At 37.8% G+C, this 12,500-nt stretch overlaps 1 protein-coding gene across 1 annotated transcript in view; it reads right to left on the bottom strand.

Moving 5' to 3' along the window:
* LOC138023828 (succinyl-CoA:3-ketoacid coenzyme A transferase 1, mitochondrial-like) overlaps positions 1-11,934 on the bottom strand; it is a 19,138-nt gene extending 7,204 nt beyond the window's left edge. Inside the window, exons 1-13 of the mRNA XM_068870914.1 lie at positions 11,794-11,934; positions 10,126-10,240; positions 8,338-8,428; positions 7,805-7,847; positions 7,560-7,652; positions 6,312-6,461; positions 5,429-5,535; positions 5,033-5,093; positions 3,823-3,930; positions 2,632-2,746; positions 1,175-1,269; positions 951-999; positions 246-318 (exon numbers count right to left, since the gene is read on the bottom strand). Of these exons, the coding sequence (XP_068727015.1) occupies positions 246-318; positions 951-999; positions 1,175-1,269; positions 2,632-2,746; positions 3,823-3,930; positions 5,033-5,093; positions 5,429-5,535; positions 6,312-6,461; positions 7,560-7,652; positions 7,805-7,847; positions 8,338-8,428; positions 10,126-10,240; positions 11,794-11,868 (1,175 nt within the window). The 5' untranslated portion in view covers positions 11,869-11,934. The remainder of the gene's footprint in view (positions 1-245; positions 319-950; positions 1,000-1,174; positions 1,270-2,631; positions 2,747-3,822; positions 3,931-5,032; positions 5,094-5,428; positions 5,536-6,311; positions 6,462-7,559; positions 7,653-7,804; positions 7,848-8,337; positions 8,429-10,125; positions 10,241-11,793) is intronic.
* Positions 11,935-12,500: the final 566 nt, after the last annotated feature.

Here is a 12,500-nt window from a genome sequence, read left to right as displayed (position 1 = left end):
GCCCTAAACAAGACCTTGGAGCTTAAAATATTGGGGCTTTGCCCGGAACACCCTAAGCAAGACCAAAATCCAAAATTTACACCCCTAAGCGAGAAGACGAGCAACTCCGTCTGTTTCATGTGGGAGTCCCCTCCCCGGGACTGAAACAAGGTCCACATTAGTGAACCACATTCCCCCCCCCCCTCCCTCCACCTTCATCCCACTGCATCATCCTTGCTTTCCTAAATGCTACCATTTTAACATACCCTCTGATCATGGCAAAAGATTCATCACTGGAAAAATAGGAGCTGCCAGGAAGGACAGTGACAGTCTCTTTGCCTGCAAAGGTTACAGTACGTCACTTTTCATTTGCATTTGAATGAAAGTTTACCTTATTTGTAATTTCTTTAAAAAATGGCTCCTTAATGGTCACATACCATGCAAACCCTTCCCACTCTTGCCTTCTGTATCAGTATGTTGCACAAGACAGGTATTGGCAGAAGTATTAGTACATGTAGCTTTCATTAAAAATAAAGACGGAAATGACAACCGACAGTAGGCAAATTCTTTAAAATAATATAATTACTGTATGCACTTGTTAGCGCTAAAAGATTGATCATCATCTTAGGTACATACATGGTCACCAAAAAACATTTGTGCCAATACATTTTCCCCTACCATACTCAATGGTTTGCAAAGGAGCCTCCAATCATTACTTACTGAGAGTTCTTTAGACAACAAGCTTTCAAGCCTTCTAGATCAAGAAGGAGTGTTTATATATTGTGCTTGGATACCAAATGAATGCTTTGACCAGTACTTGGCAAATATCATGTGCTTGCAACTCTGAGCTTGAGAGCCTGACAGTCACCCCCACAACATAATTTATATATCCACTTACTGTATTTCATGGAAAGACGGGACAGTTTTGGCAAATGAATTAAGGCATTAACTGCTACAGAATATAAACTTACCTGCATTGATAAGATCAGGATCTTCTTCTCCTGGTCTTGGAAAGGGTCCCTAACAAAATTATTCCATCAGAACACACTGTACAATCAAACACGACTATTTGAATAGATTTATCTCAGTCTACTAGTATTGGACTATTATTTTATATGTATTTATCCATTTTCAGCATGGTGTTAATAGTTGCTATTATCAACATACATGTACCAAAAAATTGCAGTTGACTTACTATTCCAAGAACTCCATTTTCACTTTGCAGGACCACACTCATCCCTTCAGGAATGTAATTGCTTGCTAGCATGGGCATACCAATACCAAGGTTTGCTGATTGTCAGAGAGTCAAGAAAAACTTTTAAAAATCTGTGCACAGCTAAGAGAGATTGAGCCACATGCATGTGATCACCAAGGTATTATTTCAGTTAAGAAGGTGTTGATCAAGAGATAACCAGTAATAGTTACTTAAGGGGACCACAAACTGAATGGTTTTGTGATCTGGTTCCCAAGTCTCCCGTGGTTAAATTCAGAAAGAGCGCTTTTTAGGGAAAGGAAGCTGATCTAGGATTTGACTTGTGTTAGAAGAACATTGTTTTCTTAAGTTACCCTTCATTGCTTCTTCTAAATGTATAATTTAGTTTGCTCATCTGCTTGAAAATCACACTTACAAAGTCCCAGCAGTACAAAGGACTGTTGCCAATAATTGAAGACAAGGTCAATATTGGTGGGAGGAAAGAGCTAGGTTGCATGGAGATAAATTTGGTGTCATCCAGGACCTGAGTGCCACCTGCCACTGCAAGGCCAGTTACTGGGGCTTAAGGCTGGTGTCAGCGAGTGGCATGCTGACCACGCACAGAGCACAGCTGCCCTGAGCATCATGTACCTACGTCAAGCTCTTAAAAAGTTGGGCCAGCAAGGGGAGGTCTATGTGCTACCGTTTCTCATCCCGGCTAGCTAGGACAAACCCTGGCATCACTTCAGTGTGGGACTTTAAAATATTAAGAGTTGGTGCCATCAACACTTATCCCCAAAACCATTTCCAAAAGAAATGACAAAAGCATAAATGACAACCAAGGTATCTAATTATACTAGTAGGAAGAACTACCTTAAAAAGGGGATAAACCTATTAAATCACACAGGGAGGGTGGGAGGGGAAAAGGACTCACTTAGTGGTCAAGAATAAAATGACAATTTCTTGGACAAGATGCGCTACAATGTGCACATACAACAAGTCATTAGCGCCAAGGGGTTTTTGTGGGTTTCCAATGGAAAAGAATTACAATACTGTCAGTCCTTTCAGTAAGGAAACACAATTATTTAAGAGTGCCTGTGAGTCCCCAACCATTGCAACCAGGGCACTGTTAAAAGACCCTCTAAAATTCAGTGACCTCATACTTCTTTCCAAATTTTGAAAACCCATTATATTTTCTTTATACCTATATGACAGTTTGTAATACTATTACATTTCTAACCAAACATATTTTTCCTTTCCACAAGTTTCACTCACATTTTTATTCCCGGTCAAGTATTGTGTGTGTGGCTTTACACTGTATATGCAAATGCTCTCAGCTGAAAACCATTTCTAGTCTCCTAAAGCAATGCCACAAGGGACAAATGGGAAAATGTGTCAGTCACTGATTAGAAGCCTAACTTTTTGGTAACTGCTGCCACTATGATAGACATAAAGGATACCATACATTCCATCACTAAACTCCAGAGCAGCTCTTTTAATAATTCTTTCTCTCAGTTCTGCACCAGGAGATTTCTTTGTTTCATTCTCAGCATTGTCAAGGGATAAAGTTAGTCTCTAAAAGGATAAATTAATAAAAAGACTTTTAACACAAAGCTGCAGTGGTCATTTGGTGTGCCTCAACAGTTTTCATGGAATAGCCCTTACGTGTGATGATGTCTGACTAGCTGATTTCACAACCAATTAAGCCTTGAATTTTCAAACATCAGAGAATTAAGTCTTAAAAATTTTAGCTTGAGCTGAATCCCAAACGAGCAAACTTATAAAGAAAACCCCTCGTGCGAATAGTATTGCATTTTGTGCAAACGAGGCTTAATTGGTGGTGAATTTTTGAGCATATACGTGTATGCCATTATCGTGCATGTAAGGCCTATTGAATTCCATTATTATAGAAACAGTTGCTTTCCTTCCTTCTAGTAGACTATGTGCTTGAAAATGATCGTGTGACAGTATTAATTAAGTGTGATGTTATCAAACTATTTTAAGCTGGCCAATAGATTAAAGATTGAGCCACAAGCAGTTGCAAAAAGGTCGAGTCAACACTGAATCAAAAATTCACTTCTTTCTAAAATCCCTTTTCCAGTTCAAACAAAAAGTCCTAATGCCCTTCCTCCCCCCCCCCCCTTCCTTTTCAATGCTGATACCCTTTAGTTAGAATACCAAGTGGAGATGGAAACAACTTTGTTTGGGGGGGGGAAGGGAGGAAATGCATTGTATGGTTGTTTAACAGTCACTGTGAGTGTATCAACTCTTTTTGCAGCTTTTAACTATATAAACTTAAGGTAATTTTGATGTAACACATGTGCACATGATGCTATTGCACCAGTTTGTTTGTTCAGTACCATACATGTATTGTTGTGTAAATCATTTATAAATAAATTTACTTGAATTTAGATTGTCGTTTGCATCCTTTTATGGAAATATAGATATGGAACATTATGCGATGCATTACATTGATCAAAAATTAAATGACAAATCCTTAACCACTCAAGTCATTACTCAGACAATTATCAGTCAGACTGATACTTATTTGGTAATTCCATCCACTCTTTTACGTTCAATAGAACAAAGCAAAACTTCATTTGGACAATAAGAAATTTTTTATTTCCTATGATTTTTTAAGGAAACCTCACCTCAATTCTCTTTTCATAGTTGGAACCCTTTAATAACCCTTTGACATAAACACCTGGTAGATGAATGTCCTCTGGTGGAATTTCACCATTTTCCACTATTTCTTCAACCTGCAATTGTAGCATGAAATTATCATTACTGGTACATTTACTCAACAGAAATTGTGAGGCAATTCTGTAATTAAATGAGTAAGATACAAATAATCAGCACCTCCTCAAAAGAGCTCTTTTCTTCTAGTTTACACTAATTTCTTCATGACACCCAGAATTGTCTGATGAAATTAGCATTCCTTTATGCAGCCAATACACACGCTGGGATGGCACTAACTCATGTGATCATTATTAAAAACTTAAGTCACCCATAGAACTTAAAAAACAGCAGATCAGACAGATATTTGTAGTAAATAGTATTATAGTACTAAATTATAAGGTTGGTTGAGTAACATAATACACCACACTGAAAGAACCTGGAAGTTGCAAATTTAGTTAAGTGGTCGGTCCTTGGGATTAATTAAAACACGTGCATTAAAGGGAACCTCCACTAAAACAACAAAATAACTTTAAACCACAGAACATAATGTTTACAATTGGAATTGCTCAATCTTTTTCCAATGAAAGCGTTTGTATTCGAGAAAAATAAATTCCAAAAACGCTTATTTTGGCTTTCAAATTTCCCGGGCGCTGCCATCTTGAATAATTGTGTCGTAACTTGGTTGCCCTATTGTTCCAGAACAATCGCTCCTTGTATCAGAACAATAGGGCAACCAAGTTACGTCACAATTATTCAAGATGGCGGCGCCCAGGAAATTTGAAAGCCAAAATAAGTGTTTTTGGAATTTATTTTTCTTGAATACATATAAAAAAATACATATTCAAGTGAGGCCTTTAACTTCCTTCTACCAGCATGATACATTACTCTGTTTCCATCTATCAACCTTGCTGGAACAAAAGTAGTCTTTAATTTCACTTGCTTCATTCTCTTCGCACTATACTCCTGTTTTGCAAATACTTGACTCCTTGCCATACGAATGCAATGCTCTCTGACACGCATTTTTAGTGCAGTTGTAATCCACAGATCATCTGATTAAGAACATCTGACATTATTTAACGCCACACAATTTTACGCGTCAGTGGGGAATCCCTGGGAGTCAATGGGTTAAGGGGAAGGTAAAAAATATAATATAAATTTCAAAATAATGGAGTGAACAATTACCTCAGCTATGGTAAACTTGGCTGCTTTTCCCATCGGTGCATTGAAATTCTGTGTTGTTTTACTGTACAAAATTAATATTAATAAATATAATGTTATCATCATTAACATTGACATAATTTGCTAAAATAAATGAATTATTGACATCAACACCATTGTATTATATAATAAATGCCTGCAATATGATTTAACACAATATGTATCTTAAAGTCCTTCACTTCTGCAAAGAATTTTAACCAAAGCAAATTTATCAATAGTTGAAGATTATATAATCAACCATGGATTCTTTTGGCACCAAACAAATTGTGTCATCTTTATGTAAGAAAATTAATGGCGAAATTCTATGATTTAGACAAAAATATATACTGGGTTTATAAACACATTTATAAACAACTTTACCTGAAAGTGAGATTTCCCAATTTGTCAGCTTTCTGTGCCTTAATAAGGGCAAAGTCACCAGTAATTGCCTCCTCCATAATATAGTTCTGGCCACTGAATTCCCTTGCCTGCCAGGCAAAGCACTTTGTAAATTGAGTTGAGTAAAAAGGGGGAGGTAGTAATTAAAAATAACTGAGCTAGTAATAAAACCAAAATAATAATATTATTAATAAAATAGACAGTACTAACATAATATCCCAAACAAATAACAGACATATTAAAAACCTGTCATTGTATTGGGATTTTGTAAAAACCAGGTTGGCCAGAAACTTTTTGCCGAACAAGGTGAAACCCAACAAGAAGAAGGAAAGTTGCTTGTTGCATCATTATAAGGATATGAAATGAAATTATGTTGCAGCTAGGTGACCCTCCCTACACACCACCATGACAGCTTATTAACAATGGCTCATCATATATGTACATTGTATTTGATATGACGCCTTAGAACAAAAGCCTCATTCCATGCTAATTAATCCAGATAGCTGTAAATTGACCCAAGCATCCCCCAGGCTCCAAATAACAGCAGACACTGTTAGCCTTTATACTAAACCAAAAAATAATTATTACAACAACAGAGCCCTGCCTCAGCTGTTTTGCACCTCTCTCCCTCCCCCGTGGGTAAAGTTGGGGTCAGTACCAGTGCTAGTATCTATAAACCTAATCTGTGAGAAATTAATTTGGTGGGTAAGGTATTTGGCTTGTTGGTTTTATGATATGCCCAGCGGGGATGCAACTTTCATCTGGACCACTAGCTGCTATATCCTACCCTAGGGCTAGGATAAAATCATGCCAAGAAGACTTGGAAATTATGTGCAAAGTGGGTCCACAAATATTATTATTTTACCTCTCGTGGATGGCTAGGGATCTGTATGGTTCCATCCCTGTTGTACTTAATAGGTGATCCGCCATGATGTATCAAGGTACCATATCCAGTTGGGGTGAAAAATGCTGGGATCCCTGCACCTCCTGCTCTGATTCTCTCAGCAAGGGTTCCCTGAGATCAATACACAAGTAAATCACTACAGAATTACCGTAGTTATTTAGCTATAAGCCGAGACCCTAAACTTATTATAAGAGATATGATGATAGCCGAAACCTTTCGAATAAAATTGGAAAAAACTTGGCTATAAGCCGAGACCTAAGTTTCTCGCAATCTAAGAAATTTTTGCTGAATTTTCCTCAGACGAAAGCGCTCCTCTTAGGAAACATGTTGAAAGTTACTGTGTTTAATTACAAGTTCAATAAAATCACACCAGTTTTAGAAACAATGAAAAGTGTTTTATTTATTGTAAGCAATTAGCCAACCAGCGCGTTCCTGAATACTAACGTGATCCAAATATAACATACTCTATAAAGTGAAAAAACTTTAAGTGAATGCCAATAGACGCACAGTCAGAAACAATCGCTTACCGTCAATCGCTTATCGTCAATAGTCAATCGATCACATTACGTTCGCCATGACAAAAGCTCGCTTAAAGTTGTTGCTGAATCTGAAGCTGTCGAAAACAACTCAGAGACAGAAGACAACGAGCTCTACGCTAAATAAAGAGGGACAGGAGATTGACGATGATGAGGACAATGAGTTCGAGACCGCGAGTGAATTAAGGCAAGAGTGACGCAGATGGCGAGTACATTGGAAGTCTGTAATTTGTCAGTTGAAAGCTCTCTACAAAATGGCTCCTAATTCTATAAAAGTTCAGTGACCAACAGTTTTAATTGGTGTCCCTTGTTTATTGTGGCTTAATTATTACTGGGAACTTGGCTACGAGCCGATTTCAGAGTTTGCATGTCATTTCCTTTGGTTTTGACATCTGAGAAAATAAAATCTGATTAAACTCTCGGCTATAAGCCAAACTCTCTTGTTTGGACTTTATTTGGCAGGTTAAAGTCAAAATTTCTGAAAAAATAGCTTGGCTTATAGGTAAATAAGCACGGTATTAAAGCTTTGAGACAAACACATACTAAGTTTATTATACTGTAAATGGTGCATTCGGTCAAACAGTGGAAATTCATCTGGCTTAATTCCAAGTAGCAGTCCATATATTTAATTTTACATTTTTCTATAAAACATAGCACAATGTAAACTCGTCACCTGTGGAGTAAGTTCCACTTCCAACTCTCCAGAAAGGTACTGGCGTTCAAATTCAGCATTTTCACCAACATACGATGAAATCATTCGTTTGATCTGCAATTCAAGAGGAACTTATCGCTCCATAACTTTTTGTTTACCAAAACCATTGATTCATTTTTCACTACTGTAAAGGATACACGTGACAAGATTGATCAGCAAAACAATCTTGCAAACTTTAACAAACCAAGGGAGCAAAATAAACAAACCTGTTGGGTTTTAAGAAGCAATCCAAGACCAAAGTCATCAACTCTTATAATGAAGAAAAAAAAAAGAGTAACTTGGAGTGTTGTGTTACGATTTTCTGGAGGGCACTGTCACTGGGTTTCTACAGTCCAAAAGTTCACTGAAATTATTAGTATTTTATGTACATGAAGGGTACATGAAAATGCAAAATTTCAGGAAGAGGAACCATGGTTCAGTCACAGTCTCGAAGACTTGTCTCACCAAGGAAGAGTCTTTGTCACAATTTCTGCCAGGGGTGCAATAATGATTAAATTTCATGCATGCGCTGACAAGCATTAATCTGCAATCCTACTACAGGTCTACATACAGGTGTCAGTGGGAATGGTCAACTACTGTATCCTATCACGTTAACACATTTCAAGGTTCAGAATGTTAAATCCACCAAAACAGATGCCTTAATTGTCTTTCACACAATCACAATAATATTTTAATCTCACCTCTCTTTTAAACTGATGTGCAAGAAAAATAATAATTGTTGTAAGCATCAGTTACCTACCCTGCATTGTTGCTGACACAAGTCAAGTTTTTTACTCCTGATTTGAGAAGCCCAAAGATCAAGTTCTCAGGAATTCCACAAAGACCAAAACCTTTAAATCCAAAGAAAAATATAAGTTTAACGTATTATCACATAAAGAATTTGATTAGTTTAAGGGGTGGACTCCCACGGGTTTATTTTTGGACTTGCAATAATTATGACAGTATTATTGTTAGGAGTCATTTAAGCATTTAAGGGCCAAATTAAAAGGGCTCCATGAGAGAGCCAGCAGAGGTTTTTTTTTTCAATTGTGCAGCAAGTTAATTGTCAATTTACCTCAGCTTACTTGAGGGATCTCTTTACATACTACCATATCGAAATTGGATGGTAGTTTTGCTTTATGCAGTCAGTCTGCATGGTCTAAAATAGTTCCCTGTATTCGGAGCAAGGGCGTTAGTAAACACAGGAACGGTACGGAACAGAATATACCGGAATAAACGGTAATATGCCCAAATGAGACGGAATAACACCGGACTGAAATGAAAAGAACAAATGACACCCCAATAAAGCGGATTATAAATTATACCGAAATGACCTTGAAAATGCCAAAATTTGGTGTTTTGATTAGCGGCGACCGATTTTCAGTTGTTTCCGTCAGCTTGTTGTTCACATGTGTTTTTTCCTTTCGTAACATTGTTTTGGAACACTTCGATCACGAGAAAAAATTGACAGGTATATCCGTGAATAATTATTTATTGTGGAAGTAATATTTTTTTCGTGAACAAATTCAGTAGCAAGAGAAACAGAATGTTACTCTTAGCTAATTGTTTTTGTCTAAGGATCTCGGAGGCGGCTTTCACTGTGCGAATCAGAAAACCTGTGAACATTTTTACTTCATTCTGACAGGTCAATAGTGTATTGACCAATCACAATCAAGTTAAGCAAACCACAAACTAATTACCGTTGCTCCATTCGTGCAAACAGGCAGAAGACTCTTTTTCTCTTCCCGATTGTTGGCAATAATGCCATCGAACCTGAATGCACTGTTCCCTTGTTTGAAGAAAGAAGTCAGAACACAGGAAAAAGATCGATTGTTCATAATATATTTACATGAAGAATTGTGAGAACATATCGTGACTCGTTCCAAGCCTTGTACTTCCCCTTTAATGTAAACTGTTTTTTTTTCTGTCAGTCTCTCTATTCTGCACACTCATTCACTCGCGGTCTAGAATGATAAAAATTATGTTTTGTTCCTTGTCATTCTGGTCCACACTAATCAGCTTGATTCTGGTGTCCTTCTGGTTTATTCTGCCTCATTCCAGTGCCATTCCGGCTCGTTTCAGTATATTCCGGTACCGGTATTATTCCGTTCCGTTCCTGTGTTTAGTGATGCCCTTCAGAGCATTAGGGTGGCACAGTGGTGAGAGCACTCACCTTCCACCAATGTGGCCCAGGTTCAATTCTTGAGACTACATGTAATTTATAGAATTCCAAAAAAAATAAAGGATAACAGGTTTTGGAGTAAACCATGAACTTACATGTATTGCAAAGGAATGCAAACTTGTGATTGAGAGACACCCTGACCCCCTTTCTTACAGTTGGTGAGAACGGAACTGTATATTAGTGTTAAAATAAAGTATTTTAATCCCCTAACCCAGATTGGCTCCCACAGTCAGTGTCATACAACAGTCCTAAGTTCAATTTGCTTTTTGCAATTAATCAGTATATTTAAGTGCAAATAATTAAGTGCATGCACTCCCAAGCAAAAAAGAAAAATCATATCAATATTAAAATTATGTTGTATCTGACCTCCTATTAGTAATTTTGCACCATCTGGAATTCCCCTCACTGCCTCCTCTCCACTATTATAAAACTTTATCAATCGAGATGAGCTTGTTGAGAATTTACCAGTTACAACAGCTGGCTAAAAATTGTAAAGAAGGAAAAAATTGGTTTAGAACTTGAGAACCCATCCATGCTCCCAAAATCAACTAGAACCAAACAGAGTCCAATTTCGCTTAATGGTATAATTTACTATTTTAAAACATCTCCAAGCCCTGAAAACTATTCTTACAATCATTTCAACTCTTTTTCCATAACAGAAATACGCTGTAGCAAACTGTAAGGCCCTTTTACCGTATATGGTTCTCCCAAAGTGACCGTCAGTGGCCAACTTACAGTCAAGCTATGTCACGCATGACCAGTAGCTGCGAGACTGAAATAAACATCTGCATTCCTCTTACTAGGTTTTTGCATCCAGCCCTTCAATTACTATCAGCCAGTGATTAGAGCAAAAATTCGATGATAGTGATTATCATAGTAAGAACAACAAAACCAGTGGCATTATACAGCATTCATTTGGTAATGCATTAATTGATAGTGAAAGGGTTAATGGGGACATACCGGTAGTTTTTGAGTGAATCTAGCTGTTGTTAACCCTTTCACTCCCGTGGGGTTCCCCATTGAGGAGTAAAATTGTCTGGCGTTAGACAGAGTAAAATCTATAGGTGGCACTCTTGGGAGTGAAAGGGTTAATTTCAACACGGTCCTCCTACATCTACATTCTTATGAGTATTATGATTGCTTTATAACTTAGAACCCAAACTTCTATGAGCCCAGTAAGCATACTTAGTAGAAATAGGGACCTCTAGGAACGAATTCAGCTGGTGGTCAAAGTGAGATTTGAACCTGGCGCAACCACATGCAAATCCAGTGTAACCCATGAACCTTGCTGAGGTTCCCTGGCAATTTCTTATGTGGGATGACCACACCTTTAGCCGGTGATGTTACACCACTGGTCATATGGTGTAGTGCCATTGGGAACAATATGTTTAGTTTGTCAGCCTAACTGTGTTATCTCTATGCAATTTTCACTATGCCCAAGCACATTAAGTCTAGAGTAATAGGTGCTCTATTTCATGGCTGACTGGAGCAAAACAGAGCTTACATAAAAATGTCAGCTTGACAGATGCATTGGATTGTGTTGAAATCCAGCCAGGATTATTGTTTCCTTAGCTGAACAATGACAAGCCTTCTATATATTCATGTCCAATGTACCCTCAAACAAATATCTCATTTGTTTCCCATCAAAAGGTACACACAAATATATTGGCAACAGAAGACACACCGGCATTAAAGATTTAAGTAAAAGGATGTCAAGAAAAGACATTAAAAGGTTGTGAGAATGGGTGTGACAACAGCTGGGTTAATGAGGTAATATGACTGCTGACAATCTAAAAGGACCTATTTGTTGGGAAACATCACTTCAAGAAAAACTCTCAGTATTTTTTCTCAAATCTTAAAGGATATAATGCATCATTATTACACGTGTTAACATTTTTTTTACACCTCAACAAAGGATCAAGAAATATAAAAACAGTGATCACGGTTTTGCTCTGTTGCAATAATTGTTTGTCCCTCTCAAGTTGAAACGATGATCTAGACGAGGAAACGACCACAAAAAGCTTAAATACTCACCAAAAGACGACTGTGATTTCTTAAAAGATGGCTCTTCCTCACCAGACGAGTAAAAGTGCAATGTGCGGGAGCCATTCAGGTCAAGTTACAGATATAAAATGGATGTGCAATGTTTCAGAATGTTTCGAACGTAACAGTGAAGAGAGTTGGTCAGCGGATGAAATGGTACCATCCCACGTAAACGCCCCTTTCTTCTTTGAGGCCCTATTAATTCTGACCCGATGATAAACCAAATAAAGTACTTTTTATTGTGGGGTATTTACATGAGACCGGGATGAACTCAGACCGGTATGAAATTTTTCGAGCCGTTTACATGAAACCGGGACAAAATGCTTTGCTGCCTGGTTTCGGGACGAAATGATATGCTTTGTCTAATAAATATATGGTTGACCCAAAGGCATACAGGCTTGAAATTTTCTGGACCCGGTCTGAGGTTTGTTGTCATTTACATGATAAAGGTACGTACTCAGACCGGTGCGAGAATTTCTCGTCTTGGTCCAGCAACCGAGATGAAGTCAGACCAGTCTGATTTCATCGTCAGGCCGGTCTCATGGATGTAAACGCATAATAAGAAGAGATGTATGGAGGCCGATACGAACTCATCATGTGACGGTCTGAGTTCCTCCCAGTCTCAAGCAGCCAAAATCTGGAGCACGATTTGAAACGTTTAACCACCTTGGCTATTTTATTAGTTTACTGAAAAAACT

This window comes from Montipora capricornis, chromosome 11 (genome assembly GCF_036669925.1).
Source record: "Montipora capricornis isolate CH-2021 chromosome 11, ASM3666992v2, whole genome shotgun sequence".
In the NCBI taxonomy this organism is placed as follows: Eukaryota; Metazoa; Cnidaria; class Anthozoa; order Scleractinia; family Acroporidae; genus Montipora; species Montipora capricornis.
This window is presented reverse-complemented; position numbering and strand designations above follow the sequence as displayed.